This window comes from Apodemus sylvaticus, chromosome 17, assembly GCF_947179515.1.
Source record: "Apodemus sylvaticus chromosome 17, mApoSyl1.1, whole genome shotgun sequence".
Classification (NCBI taxonomy): domain Eukaryota; kingdom Metazoa; phylum Chordata; class Mammalia; order Rodentia; family Muridae; genus Apodemus; species Apodemus sylvaticus.
In genome coordinates, this window is record NC_067488.1 from 32,941,949 (window position 1) to 32,959,515 (window position 17,567).

Sequence of the window (17,567 nt, forward strand, 5' to 3'; positions counted from 1 at the left end):
AAAAAAATAAATAAATCATACATACATAAATACATATATACATATATACACATACACACACACATATTACTAGCACATATCAGGAATAACAGTAATTGACAATTGTAGTTACTGTTAATATCAAAGAGACCTCTGGTAACCTTTGATCAAAAAATTCTAGGCCTTCAAAAACACGTATCAAAGCCAGAACCACACTGACATCCAGCTACCTTAGAAAAGCTTTTAGAGGGCACCTTTCAGACTCATTCCCCAATCCCCAAGCCTAGTAGTATAATGCATTCAATGGTGTGTGCATTTGTGCACTGACTAGATGGCCAGACTGCAGTATTTAGCTTATATTGCTGTCATGAGTGTTCTGTATTGATTCTCCCATTTATGAACTTAACCTTTCAGTCCTATTAAGAGTTATGGTTTTTTTTTTCCCTTCTACACCATGAGCTTCCAAATAATCCAAATAATAATCCCAGTGCCCCAGCAGGGCTTGGCAACCAGGACTGCCACACAGATGCTCCTCAAATATGTGATGAGCAGATGCTGCCCATAGGTCACTTATGTAAGTTCTCACATTTCAATCTGAAACACATATCCATACCTCTGAAGAAATATTATACTAAAATTACTATGAAGAATTACCTGGGACATGGGCAGGAGGAAAAGCTAAATTACTAAGGACCTTAGACAACTCTTCAAGAGACCAAAACTTGTATGACAAAAGTGAAGCCTCATCTGTGCACTACAAAGTCAATGAAATATGACTCTGCAGACATTTGGAATGTGTATCTTACATGGTAACTGTGTAAAGGATTCCCGAACTCCTTTATTTACTAATGACACCTTGGAGGAAAGTCATCTCTTTGGGCCTTTTCTTCCCAGTAAAGTGGAGATGAGAGCTGTCCTTTTCCCTTCATCATCTAGTCTACGCGTAGACTTTACACAGCCCTACACAACTGACTCCAAGTGACTGTGTATCCCATGTGCCTAAAACTGGCCTTATATAGAGCAGCAGCTAAAGAAATGAGCAAAGATTATCTCCATCAGCACCAACATAAAATGCTGGCAATAACCAGTAACCCTGATGAGTATGACGTATTCTCCCTTGTACCCAAGGCCCTAAGTATCAGCCACGCCCAGTCTTTAAAGGGAGAATGTGTCCCAGCATCTTGGTCCATATTCCTACAATGCCTGCTTGCTTCTTTCTCAAGAATCTCCTTATCTTCTAGCCACTTACCTATAACTTCTAAAGGGTCACAAGAAGAACAGCATACACCAGGATGCTCTGTTTTCTGAATAAGCAAAGTATTGGTTTTGTGCCTGGAAACTGCTTATAGGCCAAGATGAAACCTTAGCTGAATCCCAGCTGATCCATTCCTGCCTCTCAAAGGCAGTCACTTGTGTCCCAGCCAAACCATTACTCTCCCAGCCATATGTGTCCCTCAGCCCTAAAACGGAAGCCTTGAAATCAGCTTTTAGCCTCTTCTTTCCATGTATATCTGATTCATTTCCCAAAGTGCATGTCCCAAGGGGCTTTAAATATGAACAGCAGCATCTGCTCCACATGGTGGACTGTTTGACAAGGGAACACGACTAAAGGGGAAGTGTTAACCCCAAATTGATCAATTTGGTGTTCGAAGCCTGGTACTCTAACAGGTTTTCAGTTGAGCCCCCCCCCCCCACGGTGTGTTAATTAGTAATATAAATAGCAGACAAAGTCACAAATAAACAGGAAATTCTTAACTACCAAAACTAGGAAAAGACTTGCTTCCAAACAGAAGTCCAAGCTACCCAAATTACTCCCTATTCTAGAGTTTCCACGTCACCAAAAACAAAACAAAACTAACAAACAAGCTACCCAAAAATTCTGTGTCTAAGAATAACCACAATAACACAAGCCAAATTCTTTCAATTTCCAAATCTCTCACTTGTGAAGTATATGCAAACAACATTCCCTGATATGTTCATGAAGTTTTCCTTTTATTTTGGGAACAACAATTCCTACCCCCCACCCAACACACACGCGCCACACACACACACACACAGTACAACATTTTATTTTATTTTATGTTATTTTTGAGACAGGCTCTTCCTATGTATCCTAGGCTGGGAACTCACAACCCTGTGCTCAGTCTCTAAGTGCTGGCATCATAGTGTGTGGCATGTCTAGTGCGGTCCCTGCCCTACCATTTTATGAAATAAGGTCTTGCTGTGCAGCCCTAGCTGGTCTAGAATTCATTAGGCAGTCCAGGCTAGCCTCAAGCTTGTGGAGGCTCCTCCTGCCTCTACTGACCAGCTGACTGGATTACAGGCATGTCCCACTATACCCAGCCTATTTCTGAAGAACCAGGTTATGATCTAGTTAAGATGTACCTTCAGCTGTGTGATGATCCAACAGTAAGAAGCTAAACATCAGTTTCATATAAAGAAGAGGTCACCACACAAAGTCAAACCAAATCGACTATGATTCAAGGGTGAAAAAAATACACATTGAGGAAAATGATTTAACCCAGTTATACTCAAGTTTAGAAAAAGAATGACAAAATTCTGTTATCAATTACTCTATAATTGGTACAAATGAAACATTTTCTAGCATGTTTTGGAGACAAGAGTATATCAATGTATTCGAATATGTCACTTTTGAACTTTCAGACTGGTTCCAATTCTTTCTCAAGCTCAAAGGTCTATTCTTCTACCTATCACACACACACACACACACACACACACACACACAGGGTTGGGGGCAGATGCTTATATGACATTAACTCTATTCTAAAAAGGTGCTTCAATATGCACAAATATCCACCCCACAAACAGCACCCCAAACACCCTTATCATTTGCTGTACAAACAGAATACAGTAACACTATCTGAGTGTGCAGAAAGTTACTGTAACTGACAGCTCTATTAGCAGGCACAGAAGTTGTTATCTGGCAGAAAAAATAACCCCACAGTCTAATCAATGTTAAACCCTTTGGAGGCATATCCAATTAGAAATGGAAAAAGATGACCACACAACTCCTAGCTGAGCATGTTTCAACTTCTTCCACTTATATGAAGGACAGAATCATTTTGAGGTTGAATGCCTGGCAACTCTGTTTAATCCCTGATATTAACTATCAAGCAACTGACAGGTCACCAGGGGGGAGGGGTAGTCATTACCTCTGGCTTTCAAATGCACCTAGGTATGTAGCATTCCCCCATCTACTTGAACATTCATTTCCATCACTCAACAATGACTCCAGAGAAGACTCTAGAAACAACCCTTACTGGGATAAAAACAGACTAATTTATAGCACCTGGCAGGTGGGTAAGATGGGACAAAGAAATCTCCCACCCCCTAACATTTCCATCTCTTACATATGCATCCAAATACCAGTTCTTCATACACTAGACGACTTGACTACCAAAGCCAGTTCCAGGCAGAACTTCAAGATTCCCTATATTACCGAGGGCTGGTCCTAGCGGTCCTAAATAAGAAACGAGCTCCCTGAACCTCAAATAAACCAAGTGCCTAATTCCCATGGGGAAACCCCTCTTCCTGCCTATACTGTCGTGTTCAGCCAGGACAGGCCTGGCTGCTTAGGATAAGAGTAAAATTTTGTGGCACTGAGAAATAGTGCTGAGTTCCTGGGAAATTACCTTATTTTCACTGATATTTCACAGGCTTTTATGTAGCTGTAAACATATGCTCACACGTTTCTCTTCACCCCACCCCACGCTAGCTAAAGATTTAAAAGAAATAGCTTTGCCCTTGCCCCTGTCCCTGGACATCCATCCGCTGGTGGGTCCCGATAGGCAGAGCTAATTCTTTCCGCAGCTTCTAGTCCCATCTACCAGTCTGATCAGCTCTGCAGACTGCATTGAGTGTCCTGCGGATCTGGTGCAGCAAGCCCTGAGCCCTAGAGAACCAAAACGACTGGAGCAAGGGGAGCTGGGCGGGGACCTGTTTGTACAGACCTCCTTCCACTGGGCTTTTGCTCACTTTAGGCACAGGGGATTAGCAGACACAGGCCCAGGGATGGCAACAGTCTCAATCGAAGTTCCCTTTTACTCCTTTGGGTTTTTCCACCAGCCCTTATCTCTACAGCTAAGCCTGTCTGGCCCCGCAGGGCTGCGGAGAAGTGCATTCACAGCCCATCTCCAAGTCTCTGGCTGGTGACCTTGGCCACGCAGCCTCGCCTTTCTGCCCTCGGTGGCCTGACGCCATGTACTTCGCGGGTTAGGAAAGGGTCACAATGATGTGGAAGCGCTGAGCAGACTGCCTGGCACCCAGACAGGGTGCAAGACAGAGAGGATCTCTCTTCTACTCGGGTGTCCAGAGCTCGCTCAGTCCTTCCCTACTTCAGTTCCCCCTGGCTTTCAAGCCTGCAGGATCCCGAAAAGGGCAGCCAAGGAGGACCGCAGGGGCCGGGGGCTGCCGGAGGGGGTGTGGCTCCCCAGTCGCCGGGCTCCCCAGGGCCCCAGCCCACCCAGCTGCCAGGCCGCCGCCTACCTCCTCCAGCAGCGTGACGGTGTTCCTGCAGTTGTGCAGCCGCGTGGTGAAGCTGGACGTGGTGGGCGAGTTGTAGTCCTCGGTGGTCTCGGCGATGAACTCGGACACGGAGATCTGGTCCGGCATCCTGCCGCGGGAGGGACGAGACACAAGCGGGGGCGGGCGTGAGTCACGGCGCTGGCTCCCGGGGCCGCCGGGCGGCTCATGAACGCCACGCGCGCAGCCCGACCCGCCGCGGCGCCCGGCCTGGCGCGCGAGGAGCGGAGCGGAGAGGAGCGGAGCGAGCGGCGCAGAGCGAGCGGCGCAGCGCCCTTCAAACTGCGAGCGGCGCGCGCAGGCGGCGGCCGGGGACGCGCCTCCCCGAGCGCACGCAAGGGGCGGCGGGGAGGGGCGGGACGGGGCGGGGCGGGGCGGGGCAGAACCGTTCCGTGGCTCTGACAAGCGGCGAGGCCCGACTGACTGGGGCGCTCGCTCCCGCGGCGCGGCGGGCAACGCGCCCGCGCCGGTCACGGGGACAAACACGGAAGTGCTCTGCGCACGCGCCGCGGCCGTCCCGCCCCTCTCACCCCCCCTCCCCCCGCCCGACCCGCGCGCGGCCCCCACCTCGCAGCCGCCCGCGCTGGTGCTCGTGCCCGTGGGGCTCCGGAACCGCGCCCCACACACACACACACCCGGCCGCCCCCGGAGCGGTTACTTCAGCGAGCTGGTTACGCGAGCGTTTTTGCAAGAGAGAGACCAAAAAAAAAAAAAAAAAGAAAGAAAGAAAAAAGTTGTTCTTGTTCTTTTTTAGTCTCGAGTGGGTGCAGGAAGCGAGGCCCGGAAAGCCGTCTCCCTCCTGCGCGGACCGAGGAATGGGGGCGCAGCCCTACTGCCCTCTGAACGCCAATGCTGTGCCTTGTGCAGCAGAGACAGGAAGGGCTGTTTTAAAATACTTTCATCTGTCCATGTGCATTTGGGTTTTTTTTTTTTTCTTACCCCAGAGGACCGCTGAGCATCCGGAGATGCAAAAAGTATTTCTTAGGTGCAAATGCTCTTCGCTGCTGAGCAGGAACCAAATTTCTAACGAGAAAAGTGCCAATTCAGCCCCATCAAGATGTCTACTGTTGTTAGTCCAAAATACCCATCTAATTTCTCACAGCTGATTGGAAGATTTTGAGAACAGTGACAACAAAACCCACCTAGGCCTTGGGATTGCCCTACAGGGGCCCTTGAAAGCATAGGACAGGTTTCCATGCAAGCCTGCTTTGAAAGGCAAACACCGTGGCCCAGTCAGACCTGCCTGCATACCATAGGTCTAGAGATTGTGTTCGCTGGCCTTTCTGCCCACGTGTGGCTCGGTGACCCAGGTGAGGGCTTGTCTTTGGTGAGGACGGCAGGGAGGGGAAGACAGCACGTCAAAAGGAAATGGTTCGCCTTATAAACTGACAAATTCTGAGATGAGAGACCTCAGCAAGGGCAACATTCCTGCTGTCTTGGAATTGACTTTGCAGCAGAGGATCAGACAAATGGGCAATACAGAAGAGTAGGAGAAGACGACAGCCATACATTAACCATGCTCAGAGAAGGCTCTGTCAGAGAGCAGAAAAGAGTAAGTAAACCACTCGGTACCCTGTTGGCTGGGGTTCTTGGACTCCTAATTACCTCCAAGGAAAGTAGAGGACAGGGACAGTCACCCAGGAGCCTGAGTAAAACGTTCATGGATGAGGACTTGTTCCCTGCATAGAAATGCATCTAAAATGGTTTAAAATGTGTGCTGTTTATCTTCCTGGCTTGACTAAATTGGGTCTGCCCCGTGCCTCGGTTAAGCTTTTTACCAGAGCTCTCCCAGGCAGAGAAGGGTCTCTGCCTCCTAAAGGAAGAACTTGCTAAGAGAATGAGCCCAAAGAAACACTTCCCTGGCAAAGTACAGTGTGAGAAATTGACCTTCAAAAAAACTAGTGAGTGAAGAGGTAAACGTACACAAGAGGACTTTCTTCCCTCAGTACTTGAAAAGTTTGGTTTGGGACACCTGGAAAGTGAACAGAGAATAGTCAGGAGATTTTTGGCAGCTGATCATCCACAGGGCAGGGTCACTGGTTGCCATAGCTGCAAAGTGTAGCTTTTGAAGAATGAACAACCCAGAAAGGAATCCTACCTCATTTCTCACAGCATCTGGAAAATTCTGTAAGTTGGAGCAAATATGACCCTTACTAGTTTGGACTAATTAAGCTCCCTGAGCCTCAGAAATCCCATGCTCCCATAAAGGACTGAGAGCAAACCTGTGAGCACTGGGGCTTCCCTCAGAAAGGACTTGTCTTCCTTGGGGCTGTGAGAGAGTCTGGGTTTTGATAATTGGCAAGTTCAATCTCTCTCTCCCTCTGTCACCCAACGCCCCCCAGAGTTGTCATCTAGTACCCTGTCTACTGCGCTGGCCTCACTCCTCTGTGAGTGGCAGAAAGAGTAAATATGAACTGTTGTTCAGAGCTTAGACTTAGTGAATAGGTGCCTCTGTTCGCAGAGGCCCTGGATTCTACAGCCTTCTCTCCTAATACAGATACCTTGGGTTTGGGCGATGTGACTTAAAATAAGAGGGTAGGTGTGTCAAAATGACCACACAGACCCTCCCAGCTGGAGCTGGTTTGCGCCTACACCTGGCTCTGCAGATGAAAGAGTCAAGGTTATTACAGCAAGCTAAGCTCAGCAATGGTAAACAGCCAGGGATTTCTTTCTGAATTCACCAGAGCCCAAACCGCCACCACCAATTGCTGTTTCAGTTTCCTCCGAAGATTATGTTAGGTACCTGCTCCTCCCCTGCCTCCTCCAGCCAAGAGAGGAATAGATGAACAATGAGATATTGTGCTCTGGTAAGTATATACCTCCTTAGACTGGCCTGCAATTAGAATTTCAAAGCTTCGCACCTCAACCCACCATTTCTGGGGTCCACAGACCATAATCCTCTTTAAATTCGAAACCGTGCCCTAGTGCAAACCATCTGCACCTCCCACTTTCTCAAATACCCTGAACACCATTCCTGGATATCTAAAAGCAAGTAGAGTCTGGCGTGGGCAAAGCTGAAAGGCTGGGTTTCTTTACAAGGAGCTACCCAGAAATACACACTTATCCTCTCCAAAGCCAGAAGAAAAAAAAAAAAAAAAAACACGTGCACACAGATTCGAGCTTCTGTGAACCCAGCTCATATAAAGCAAGCACCGTCATTATAATCCCCCTCAAAGACTGTTTATTACCCCAGGCCTCTCATTCTGCTAAGCACTGCTCAGAGTGGCAAGACAGTCAGCTTGCAAGGATGCTTTGTGTCCTTGAATTGAAGCATCAAGAACAGTACAGGCTTGTTCCTAAGGACAGCATTAGCACTGCTGACCACCGTCACCTGGGAATTGACTCTGAGTCCTATTTCCTCTCACAAGCCTCACTCTTCCATCTACTTCAGAACCAAAGGAGCTCACTTGCAAGATGACGGACAGCAATCCAAACGTAGGGAACTGGAGGTGGGTAATCAACGGTGCTCTCTAAGCCTGGAAACCTTTTGCTGCCCTGAACCACAACTTCAGTCAGCCACCTCACTCATCAAATCATGGAACCAGCAAAGGAAAAATGTTTCAAGTTCCTGGAACCTGAGTTTCTCTACTCTGTCCCTGGCCTTGTTTTCTCGTGTGTAAAATTAGGGTAATCAGATTGTTAGAAGAAATGAGAAAAGATTTGGCTAAAGATGTTGACGCAAAGTGAATTCTCTTTGGACGTTTCTTGTGTGAAGCATGACTGTAAATCCATCTCCTTTCATCCCACATCTCAGATATCTCCATATTAGTTACCTGAAGGACGGAAGGAGGTGAGGAGAAGGAAGGGCTACTCTATAATTTCCAGAATCTGGAATCTCAGATGTGAGAATAAGTAGCCATTGGAAGATTTGCTTATTCTTGTAAGAGGCTGGAGGCTGGACCCCCTAGAGATCTTTCTGGACTTTGGAAGTTAAGTGAACAAGAATGCCAAATAGGATCAATTCCAGTAAGTATCAGAAACAAATCATTGAGGGCCACCATGAGATGACCCAGAGAGTTAAGTCCTTGCCACAAACTCTGACAACCTGGGTTCAACCCATGGAACCCATGGTAGGAGTAGAGAATGTCACCCTCAAATTGTCCTCCACCCACATACATGCATGGCAATACATACCTAGACACACACAAACACAGAAATAATTTCATAAAAGCACAGCTCTTATAAAGAAGGATGTTTTAAGCCAGGTAACTTTTAGGGTATATAATGAAAGATCCAAATCTCAGGAAGCAGCACTGATTTGTGTGAGTGGATTTTCAAATGTGAATGACTTGGGCTCACACTTCTGCCGCACATCAGCTCTCAGACCTTACTGAAGTGATTTACTTCTCTGAGTCCTGGTTTCCATATCTGTAAACAGGGAAACGGGACAGACAGACAGACAGACACACACACACACACACACACACACAGGCAAAACAAGATGATCGTGCCCATGTACAAGAATGAACAAGTTAAGGACTATAAAGTACTTAACAGGGCCTAAGACATCCTAAGTTGACACCATATTTCAGATATTATGGGAACTTGAAACCTGTATGTGGAGATAGAAATTTTGATATTTCTAGTTTATGTTCCCTTTCTAAACCCTCATGGTAACTTCATATGTAAGTTTTAATGTTTACCACAGCGAAAACCAAGACTGGAGTACAGGACAGGACCCTACTACCCAAGCACCAATCCTTAGCCAATCCCTGCCCTAGTGGTATGCATGCACTAACTGAAGCCACCACTTAGTCCTGAGGTGCAGCCACCATAGTAACAGGAGCAGTAACACAACAAAATCAAACTGAGCCTGGCAGGCCCGCAAAATTGGTCTCAAAGTATGGAGCTAGCTAGTGATGCTATTGTGGATGCAGTATTTCCCATCACAGGTAACCAAGGAAACATTATGCATTTCACTTGTTACCTCACAGATTTGTTTTCTACCAGCTTAAACTACAGGAAGGGAAAGTCCTCCCAAGGAAACAGTGATGTGTCTGACTCTGTTTGTTAGTCTATTAGGCTCGTGTTACCATACTCTGCATGGAAGAAAGGCGGTTTTCTTCATGTTCTTTGTACAAGTGTTTCCCAAGTGCACTTGTACAATTTCATGTAATATATTTTTTAAGGCCTGTTCTATTCCTGATTGTGCTTAATTTAATTTAAATATGTCACATAAAACCACTAGAGTGTTCTCGGTAAGAGCGGAACATGGTTTGTTTGAAGACACAAAAACCCTTCTATTCTTCGTTTCTGTTTCCTGTTGCCTTCTGTAAAGGAGGAGAGAGAGAGAGAGAGAGAGAGAGAGAGAGAGAGAGAGAGAGAGAGAGAGAGAGAGAGAGAGAGAAAACCATGCAGAATACCGGGAACCCAAATCTCAAAGCACAAGTATCAAGTGGACGAACTGGGAAATATATTTCTGTCCTGTAAAAGAGAAGTAACAGTCAATCACTACAATCGTATTATGCACCTTGGGCTGCAGTCATGATCTCATCTAACATGGTAATTATATACCATGAGCACGAGGCTATCCCCTATTTACCTGCCGGGGACACTGAAGTTCACAGGTCACCCTGATAGGTCACATAGCTGACCCGTGTGATGCCCAGGCCCTGGTGGTCAGCCAGTATTTGAAAGCTCCACAGAGTGATCAGAGACAGGGAAAGGTCCCAGAGACCCCAGAAAACTCTCCTGCCACACTCCATATGGGTTTCCCTTTTCTGTGGGTCCAGTTTCGAATACAAGCTTGACTGGTCTTGAAGGCAGTCCCCTGCCTCTATTGATTAGGGATTAAATCTGCACACGAATGTTCTCAATATAACAGCCTGATCCCTCTGTCATAAAACACAGAGCAATACCAGCTCAGTTCCAGCAGACATCAGATGCAGGTACACTGTGAACTTCCCATAGTGACAAGTAGCTCTGCTAATGTTAGGGCTTGGCAGAGAACTCAGATCTTCCTATTGAGTTCCCTACACTACCAAGCTCCGGATCGTCAGTTCCCAGGGAGCTCCAAGGGAGTCTTGTCCATCTCTGTCTCACCTATGTCCCTCGGGAATTAAAGGAAGGACAGAGGCTCTGGTTCTCCAGGCTTGACCCTGTATAAATAAGCATCGTCTTCTGAAACCTTCCCAAGAACCTAGTGAGCTGGCACGTCTCCAGCTGTGCGTACTGGAGACACGCAGCCTGTTCAAGGTCAGCAGATAATAAGTTGAGCGATGCTTTTCAGTCTGTCTGATTCCAAACCCTGCAGGCCCTTCTTTCCCTACAGAAGGTTCTTCCTAATATAGATCCCTGCAGGCTTCCCATAAATGTGTTTTGAACTGTACAGATTCCTTTTTTTTTTAAATGAGATACATCATTTCCAATATAAGCAAAACAACATCCAGAGAAGAAAAATTGTTGTGTTTTATAGGATTCCTAAAATCCAACACTCTATAGAAGCCTGGGATCTTATGTCTTTAGTATGTTTCTGCAAAAGAAACACGTCCCTGAAAAAAATGGTGAACCATTTATATAATATCCAGGTTTCTCCTTATCTTACATGAACTGGTCTGGCTTTAAATTTAGCAGATGACACTTAATCATGCCCATGCCTGTGCTATCTCAAGGTAGAATACACATCGTTTACGGCCCCCTTCCCTGGCTCCTTTTCAAATATTTTTATTTCTCCAGTTACTCTGTGGACTCCTTGAGAAGGCAGAAGTGGAACACCCACCCACTGTTAGAGCACAGATGCTTACACGTTATTACCTGAAGGGATGGAAGGATGAATGACTAGAGGAATGAAGAAAAAAAACATTGCTTAAATAAAAAAAAATATTCTCCTGACTTAGGTCAGGAGAACTGGAGAGAGTGAAGTTGCTTCCAGTATCTATCATCACACACACAGGCACCAGAGACAATGAACAGCGTAATACTCTTTCCAATACTTTCCTTTTCCAGACAAGGGAAATGATTTCCAAGCAGGCAGGTGTGTGGGAACTCCGAGGGCCAGATGTCCCACCTCCCAAGAGTTTCCTACTTCTCCATCTTTCCTGGTTCCACGTGTAAGGAAGGAGCAAAGGCCCTGTGGTAAGAAGCTCCCATCTCTTGTGCAGAATGCTGATCTTAGCATCAAAGTATCAAGGAATGCCTAGAAGCATGTGTCTGTTCTTAATAACTGTAATGAAGGGTTTATAGCTCAGGGGGTAGGCTCTCCTTACTGTGGGTAAAGCTCTGTATGTGTAAGGCTTTGAAAGTAAGAAACAGAGATGAGTGGTGGTGGTGGTGGAGGTGGTGGTGGTGGTGCATGCCTTTAATCCCAGCACTTGGGAGAGGGGAGGGAGGTGGCAGAGGTAGGTGGATCTCTGTGTTCCAGGTCAGCCTGGGCTACACAAAAAACTGGTCACAAAAAGAAAAGCAACAGACACACAGAGACAGAGACAGAGACAGAGACAGAGAGGGTGGAGGGAGGCACATGGCACACTACCACTTGAAACAGAACTCCAAGCAACAGTGCTCACCTCCTGTTTCCTTCTCTTCCCCATCTCATCAGCATATCTCCCTGTTCTTTCCTGTTCCCCAAAGCCAATACCCACGCCATCCCTTTCCTTCTCAGCTGCCTTAACATGAGTAACCCAGGATCTTTTCACAATCCTACTCCCCTTCTCCCATCCCAAGGCGCCCCTCTAACAGAGTGCAGAACTCTGCTTTTAGGATTAGCACCCAGTTTGGCCATTTCCAAAGAAGGGACTACTGCCTTCCAGACACCCCAAACATTTCCAGCGAGAGTGGCTGGTGTTAGCTTGAATCCCAGAAGGCCCACATTTGTCTTATTCCCTGTCTATAATCTACCCACGGTGCGACCTGGATTCCGATAACCTGGGTGCCAGTGCTGCTGCTTCCAGGGCCTTGTTACCTCAGGCAGGCTACTTCATCCCCAATTTTTTTTTAACCTGTAGAAGGGGGATTATGACAAGACCTCTTTTGTAAGTGTGTTGAAAGGTTTAAACCAGATTATCCATGCAAGGTACTCAGTGCAGGTCCTAATGTGCAACTACTGTTTATCATTACTGAAATTCTAAAGAGGTACTACGTTAGATTGTGCAGGGGTTAAAAGCAGACATAAGGCAGGGACAGTTAAGAGGTTCTGTGTACACAGAGACTGATAAGGAACTGTTCAAACACACATTAAAAAGTCCATTTTTAAATGTGACCAGGCAAAGGTGACTTGCATTTCTAAGTGTCTGAAACTCCCAAAGCTCAGGTTATGGGGGGGGGGGGGGAGTGGTTATGTTTTATATGTTCTGTTTGTGTGCATGATGCGTGTGACTGTGGGCACTCACGTCATGGGACACATGTAGAGGTCAGAGAACAACTTCTGGGAGTCTACCCTCACCTTCTACCTGGAGTCAAAGTCTCTCTTGTTTCTGTGTAGATGCTGCACACTGTGGCATCACTGGTCCCAGAGATTTTTTGCCAGGTCAGTTCTCTCGTCTCTGTCTCCCACCTTGCCATAGGAGCAAGACATAGGGACTACAGATGCACACTAACATACACAGCTTTCTGACCTGGGCTCTAGGATCTAAACTCAGGTTGCCAGGTATACAAGACAAGCCATTTATTTCCCTGCCTGAGACCTATCTTTATAAGTTGTCTTTTATGAGTTGCTACTTATCAGAAACACAAGTCAAGAAGAAACAACTTGGTAAATGGTAGCTGAGAGATGTTTGCCACATGGAAAACCAGGGAGGCTGGCCCTTTCTCTTGGCCAAATTGTTTTCACCACCTTGGGCCTTTCCGCCCCCCCCCCCCATGGTTAAGACCAGAAGATTAGGACAGATTTTTTTCCTGTGGTCCTTAGGGCCATACATCCCATAACTCAGCAACAGCATTTGATAATTAAGCCTACAGATCAGGATGCTGTGTTTCCTGGGCTGCTGGGAAGCCATCAGTCCCGGGCAGCAGGACCTTCTAAGGGATGTTTTCTATCAGTCACTTTCTTGTTATGTTTTTCAGAAATATGACTTTACCTGCAAGATACTGGAGCCTGTATAAAATGACCTGTATCATATCAGAATTTTGGCAGTCCAGTCTTATGAAAAATAGGGTATCACTTCATTTAAAAAAAAATGCCCACCCATTGCAGAGTTTTCTTAGCATATGTTACTAGTTAGCAACTTTCTCAAATGTGAACACTCCAAATCACACAAAGGGGTGCTAATTAAAAAGAAAATAAAACCTTTCTAATTGTTAGCAAACCTTTGACAGATGTATCTAGCTTCTGTCCCAATTTTTTTGGGGGGGAGTAAAGTTTTATTTTTGAAAAATTAATCTTTTTGTTCTGGCCTTCTAGATGTAGAAGTATCCTACATACTGACTTTTCAAATTGCTGGGTGTGAAGGAGCTGGCTTGGGAACACACAGGCAGGTGTGCATGGCATGACCCAGAAGTGTTTTGAGTGTGTATGTTTCTGGGGGCAGAGATGTGCATAGAGGCCAGTGGTCAATCATGAGCACGGTTCCTTAGGAAATATCCACCTCAGGTTTTGAGACAGTCTATCGGTGGGACCTGGGGCTCACTGACTTGGCTAGGCTGTCTGGTCGGCGAGCTCCAAGGAGCCTTCTGACCTCGCCTTTCTGGTGGTGTGGATTACAAGCACACATTACCACAACTAACCTTTATGTACGTACGATCTGGGAATTGGATTCAGCTCCCCATGGTTGTGCAGCCATCTCCTGGTCCTGAAATTGCTGTCTTACTAGATGGCAGAGACCTTACTGTTGGGTGACTTCCAGAGGTTCATTTCAATCTCTTAGGGGTTTGTTTATTTATTTATTTTTTTATTTATTTATTTATTTATTACATAAGTATGTGTGAGTATGTGAATGAGCAGGCTTTTGGTCCAATCTTTGGGATTAAGAACCAACTTCTATTTACCCTCAACTAATTTGAACATCTTAAACTTACCAGCAGTTCAGACAAAGCTTTAGAACACAGTTCGCATTTCCCACCTTGCTCTGTCTACACCCTTTTCTTTCAAGAAGCTCCTCTCTCAGATCCCATGTGACTCAGCCGTCCTCCCCCACTGTGAATCCCTGAACTAAAGCAAATCTCCCCCTAAGGTCCTTCCATCAGCAACTAGAAAAGGCGCTAATCCGAGGACGGAAGAAAACGTTTGTAAATCTTATCTCTGACAAGATATCAGAGTCTCTAGACTATAAACTCTTGCCACCCCAAACAAAAAGACAAATACTTAATTTTAAACCAGAATTTTAAATGAATAGACATTATTCCAGATAGACAGTAACCTCAAAGAGATGTCGCACATTAGGCCCTGGGGAACTACACCTCAGAACCATATCTGTCCTGCTCACCAGGATGGCCAGAATCACAAGTACTACTGAAGAGGAGAAGGTGGGACCAAGATGAATTTCCAGAACATAAACAGACACAGTTTGGGCACAACCTGGGGTTCTGTACCACATGACTTTACCATCGTGTTCTATATGGACCCAAATGCTGTACACAGGCCCTAAATGCACATGTGTGATCTTAGCATCTCCATGGGATGACATGAGAAGGTGTTACTCCCCAACTGATTCCACTTAAGAGTCACCACAGGGGGGCTGGTGAGATGGCTCAGAGGTTAAGAGCACTGACTGTTCTTCCAAAGATCCTGAGTTGGGTTCCCAGCAACCACATGGTGGCTCGCAACCATTCATAATGAGATCTGACTTCCTCTTCTGGTGTGTCTGAACATAACTACAGTGTACTTACATATAATAAATAAATCTTTAAAAAAAAAAAGAGTCACCACAGAAATGCAACTCCAAGACTATATAAAATCTTTCCAGAAAGGTTTGAAAGAAGAGGGAAGGACCCCGTGGATTGGGATCCCAGACCTACTGAGCCCCAACAGCTCTCAGACTCTGCTTCCTGACTGTGTGTGCTATGTGACCTGCTGCTTCAGCCTCCCACTGCTCTGACTTCTGTGGACTGCACCCTTGAGCCCTTCCTTAAGTTGCCTTTTTGTCAGGTATTATTTGTCTCCGTGAGGAGAAAAGCAATGCAAGGGACGGTGCATGTTCTCTAGCCTCTTTCAGCCATGGAAGGCTACAATGAAAAGTGTCTGGATGCTTGGTCCCCAGTGAGCGGCCTCCTGATCGTGCTGACATTCTGATCCTGGACTTATATTGATAAGAAAAAGGGAAAACATGACTGCATGAATACCTGTATGTAAACAGCCACCGCAACATCATTAGCAGTGATCCAAAAGTGGACTGACCCACGTGATCATGAGCAAGACATGACAGACATCATCCACCTGGCGCCATGTCACGCAGCCATGAAAATGAATAAACCACTGAGAAATAGTACAAGAAGGACGAAACTTGAAACTGTTTTGCTAAGTGATGGAGAAAAAGATCCAAAAGGCACTCAAACAATCACACTGATATTAAATTTCCAGAAGGGGTAAATCTATAGAGACGGAATGCAGAATAGCAGTTGCCAAGTGCTCAGGATAAAGGGCAGTGACTTCTAATGCTTACAGGGCTTCTTGAGAAGTGGCGGAATGATCAGGAATGAGGCCGTGGTGATAGTTACACATCCATATGTGTGCACTAAACACCCTTCATTCGCACACTGTAAAAGGACAGACTTGGAGGCTTGAGAAGATGGCTCAGTGGTTAAGGGTGCTTGTTGTTCCTTCCAGAGGACCAAGCTTGGTTCCCATTATCAGGGGATCTGACACCCTCTTCTGGCCTCTATGAGCACTACACTTTCACACACACACACACACACACACACACACACAAATCTTTTGGGGAAAAAGAGATTTAATATGATAAAGACTACATCTCAATTTAAACAGTAAGTATTGGGATGATGTAGGTTCAATACATAAATCAGCTATCAATAATAAACATATTATCGCTGGTACCTCCTAGATACAAGGCAATGTCTTTATATGGTTTTCTTTAATCCTCACAACCCCCCTATAACATAGCTATTACTTTCTTCATGGTTAATGGGTAGGAAATGGAGGCTCAGAGGAGTCAGTTGCCAGGCCCAGCACTCTTCAGTCAGTAAGTAGAGAGTTCCCACATAGACACAGGTCTGATACCAAAGCTCACGGCCCTTTCACCCCTTACACTGCACAGCACTCGGGACCGCAATAGTGCTTCACTGGGTGTGCCAGGGAGAATTAGCTACATGCCCTCTAGCTGGCCTTTCTTCAATAACATGGGTCCAATTCGATTGGCCCATCTCTCTCAGGGCTGCTGTGAGAGGTAAGCATATGTGCTATGCAGGACTGTGGGGAAAGTGCTTTACTGAAAAGCTACACTTCAGAGTGTTATTATGTAGAATATACAGATAATATCTGTTAGAATTAAATACCAAGAACAACTGACAATCAATATATGTGTTAATAAACTATTCTCAGAAGAAACAATATAAATGTCCAATATACACACACATATATTATATACTACATATATTATATAATGTATTATATATGTGTATGTGTGTGTGTGTGTGTGTGAGAGAGAGAGAGAGAGAGAGAGAGAGTAATTCAACATTCTTACCCATCAGGGTAATGCAAAGTAAAGCACTGGGCAATCCCATGCCACTCCAGCCTAAACGGTTATCACTGAGAAGACAACCAATGTTGCTATGGATGCAGTAAATAGAAACATATATGAATAGCTGGAGTGTCAATTAAGACAGTCACTATAGAAACTGGTGTGGAGGTCTTTGAAAAGATTAAAGCTACAGTTACCATAGAGCCCAGCTGTGCCACATGCCCAATGGACTCTACAGCCTACCACAGAGATACCTACGCATCCATGTTCAAGGAAGCTCTAGGTCACAATAGCAAGGAAACGGAACTGGCTTAGATGGCCAGCAGCAAAGAGCTGGAGCATGAGGACGCGGTGTAAAGACAGAGTGAGACTTTATGTAGCCGTAAAGACAAATGAAGTTATGACATTTGTGGGAAGTTAGTAAACTTGGAAAGTATTAAATTAAGCAAAGTAGCTCAGATTCAGAAGACCAACTAT

At 45.7% G+C, this 17,567-nt stretch overlaps 1 protein-coding gene across 5 annotated transcripts in view; it reads right to left on the reverse strand.

The window, feature by feature from the left end:
• Asap1 (ArfGAP with SH3 domain, ankyrin repeat and PH domain 1) overlaps nt 1-17,567 on the reverse strand; it is a 295,049-nt gene that overhangs the window by 214,640 nt on the left and 62,842 nt on the right. For 4 of the 5 annotated variants that reach the window (XM_052161438.1, XM_052161439.1, XM_052161436.1 and 1 more), the window contains exon 3: nt 4,486-4,612. In XM_052161438.1, the coding sequence (XP_052017398.1) occupies nt 4,486-4,612 (127 nt within the window). Of the gene's footprint in view, nt 1-4,485; nt 4,873-17,567 lie in introns of those variants that run through there. The other variant, XM_052161440.1, reaches the window with a different exon arrangement.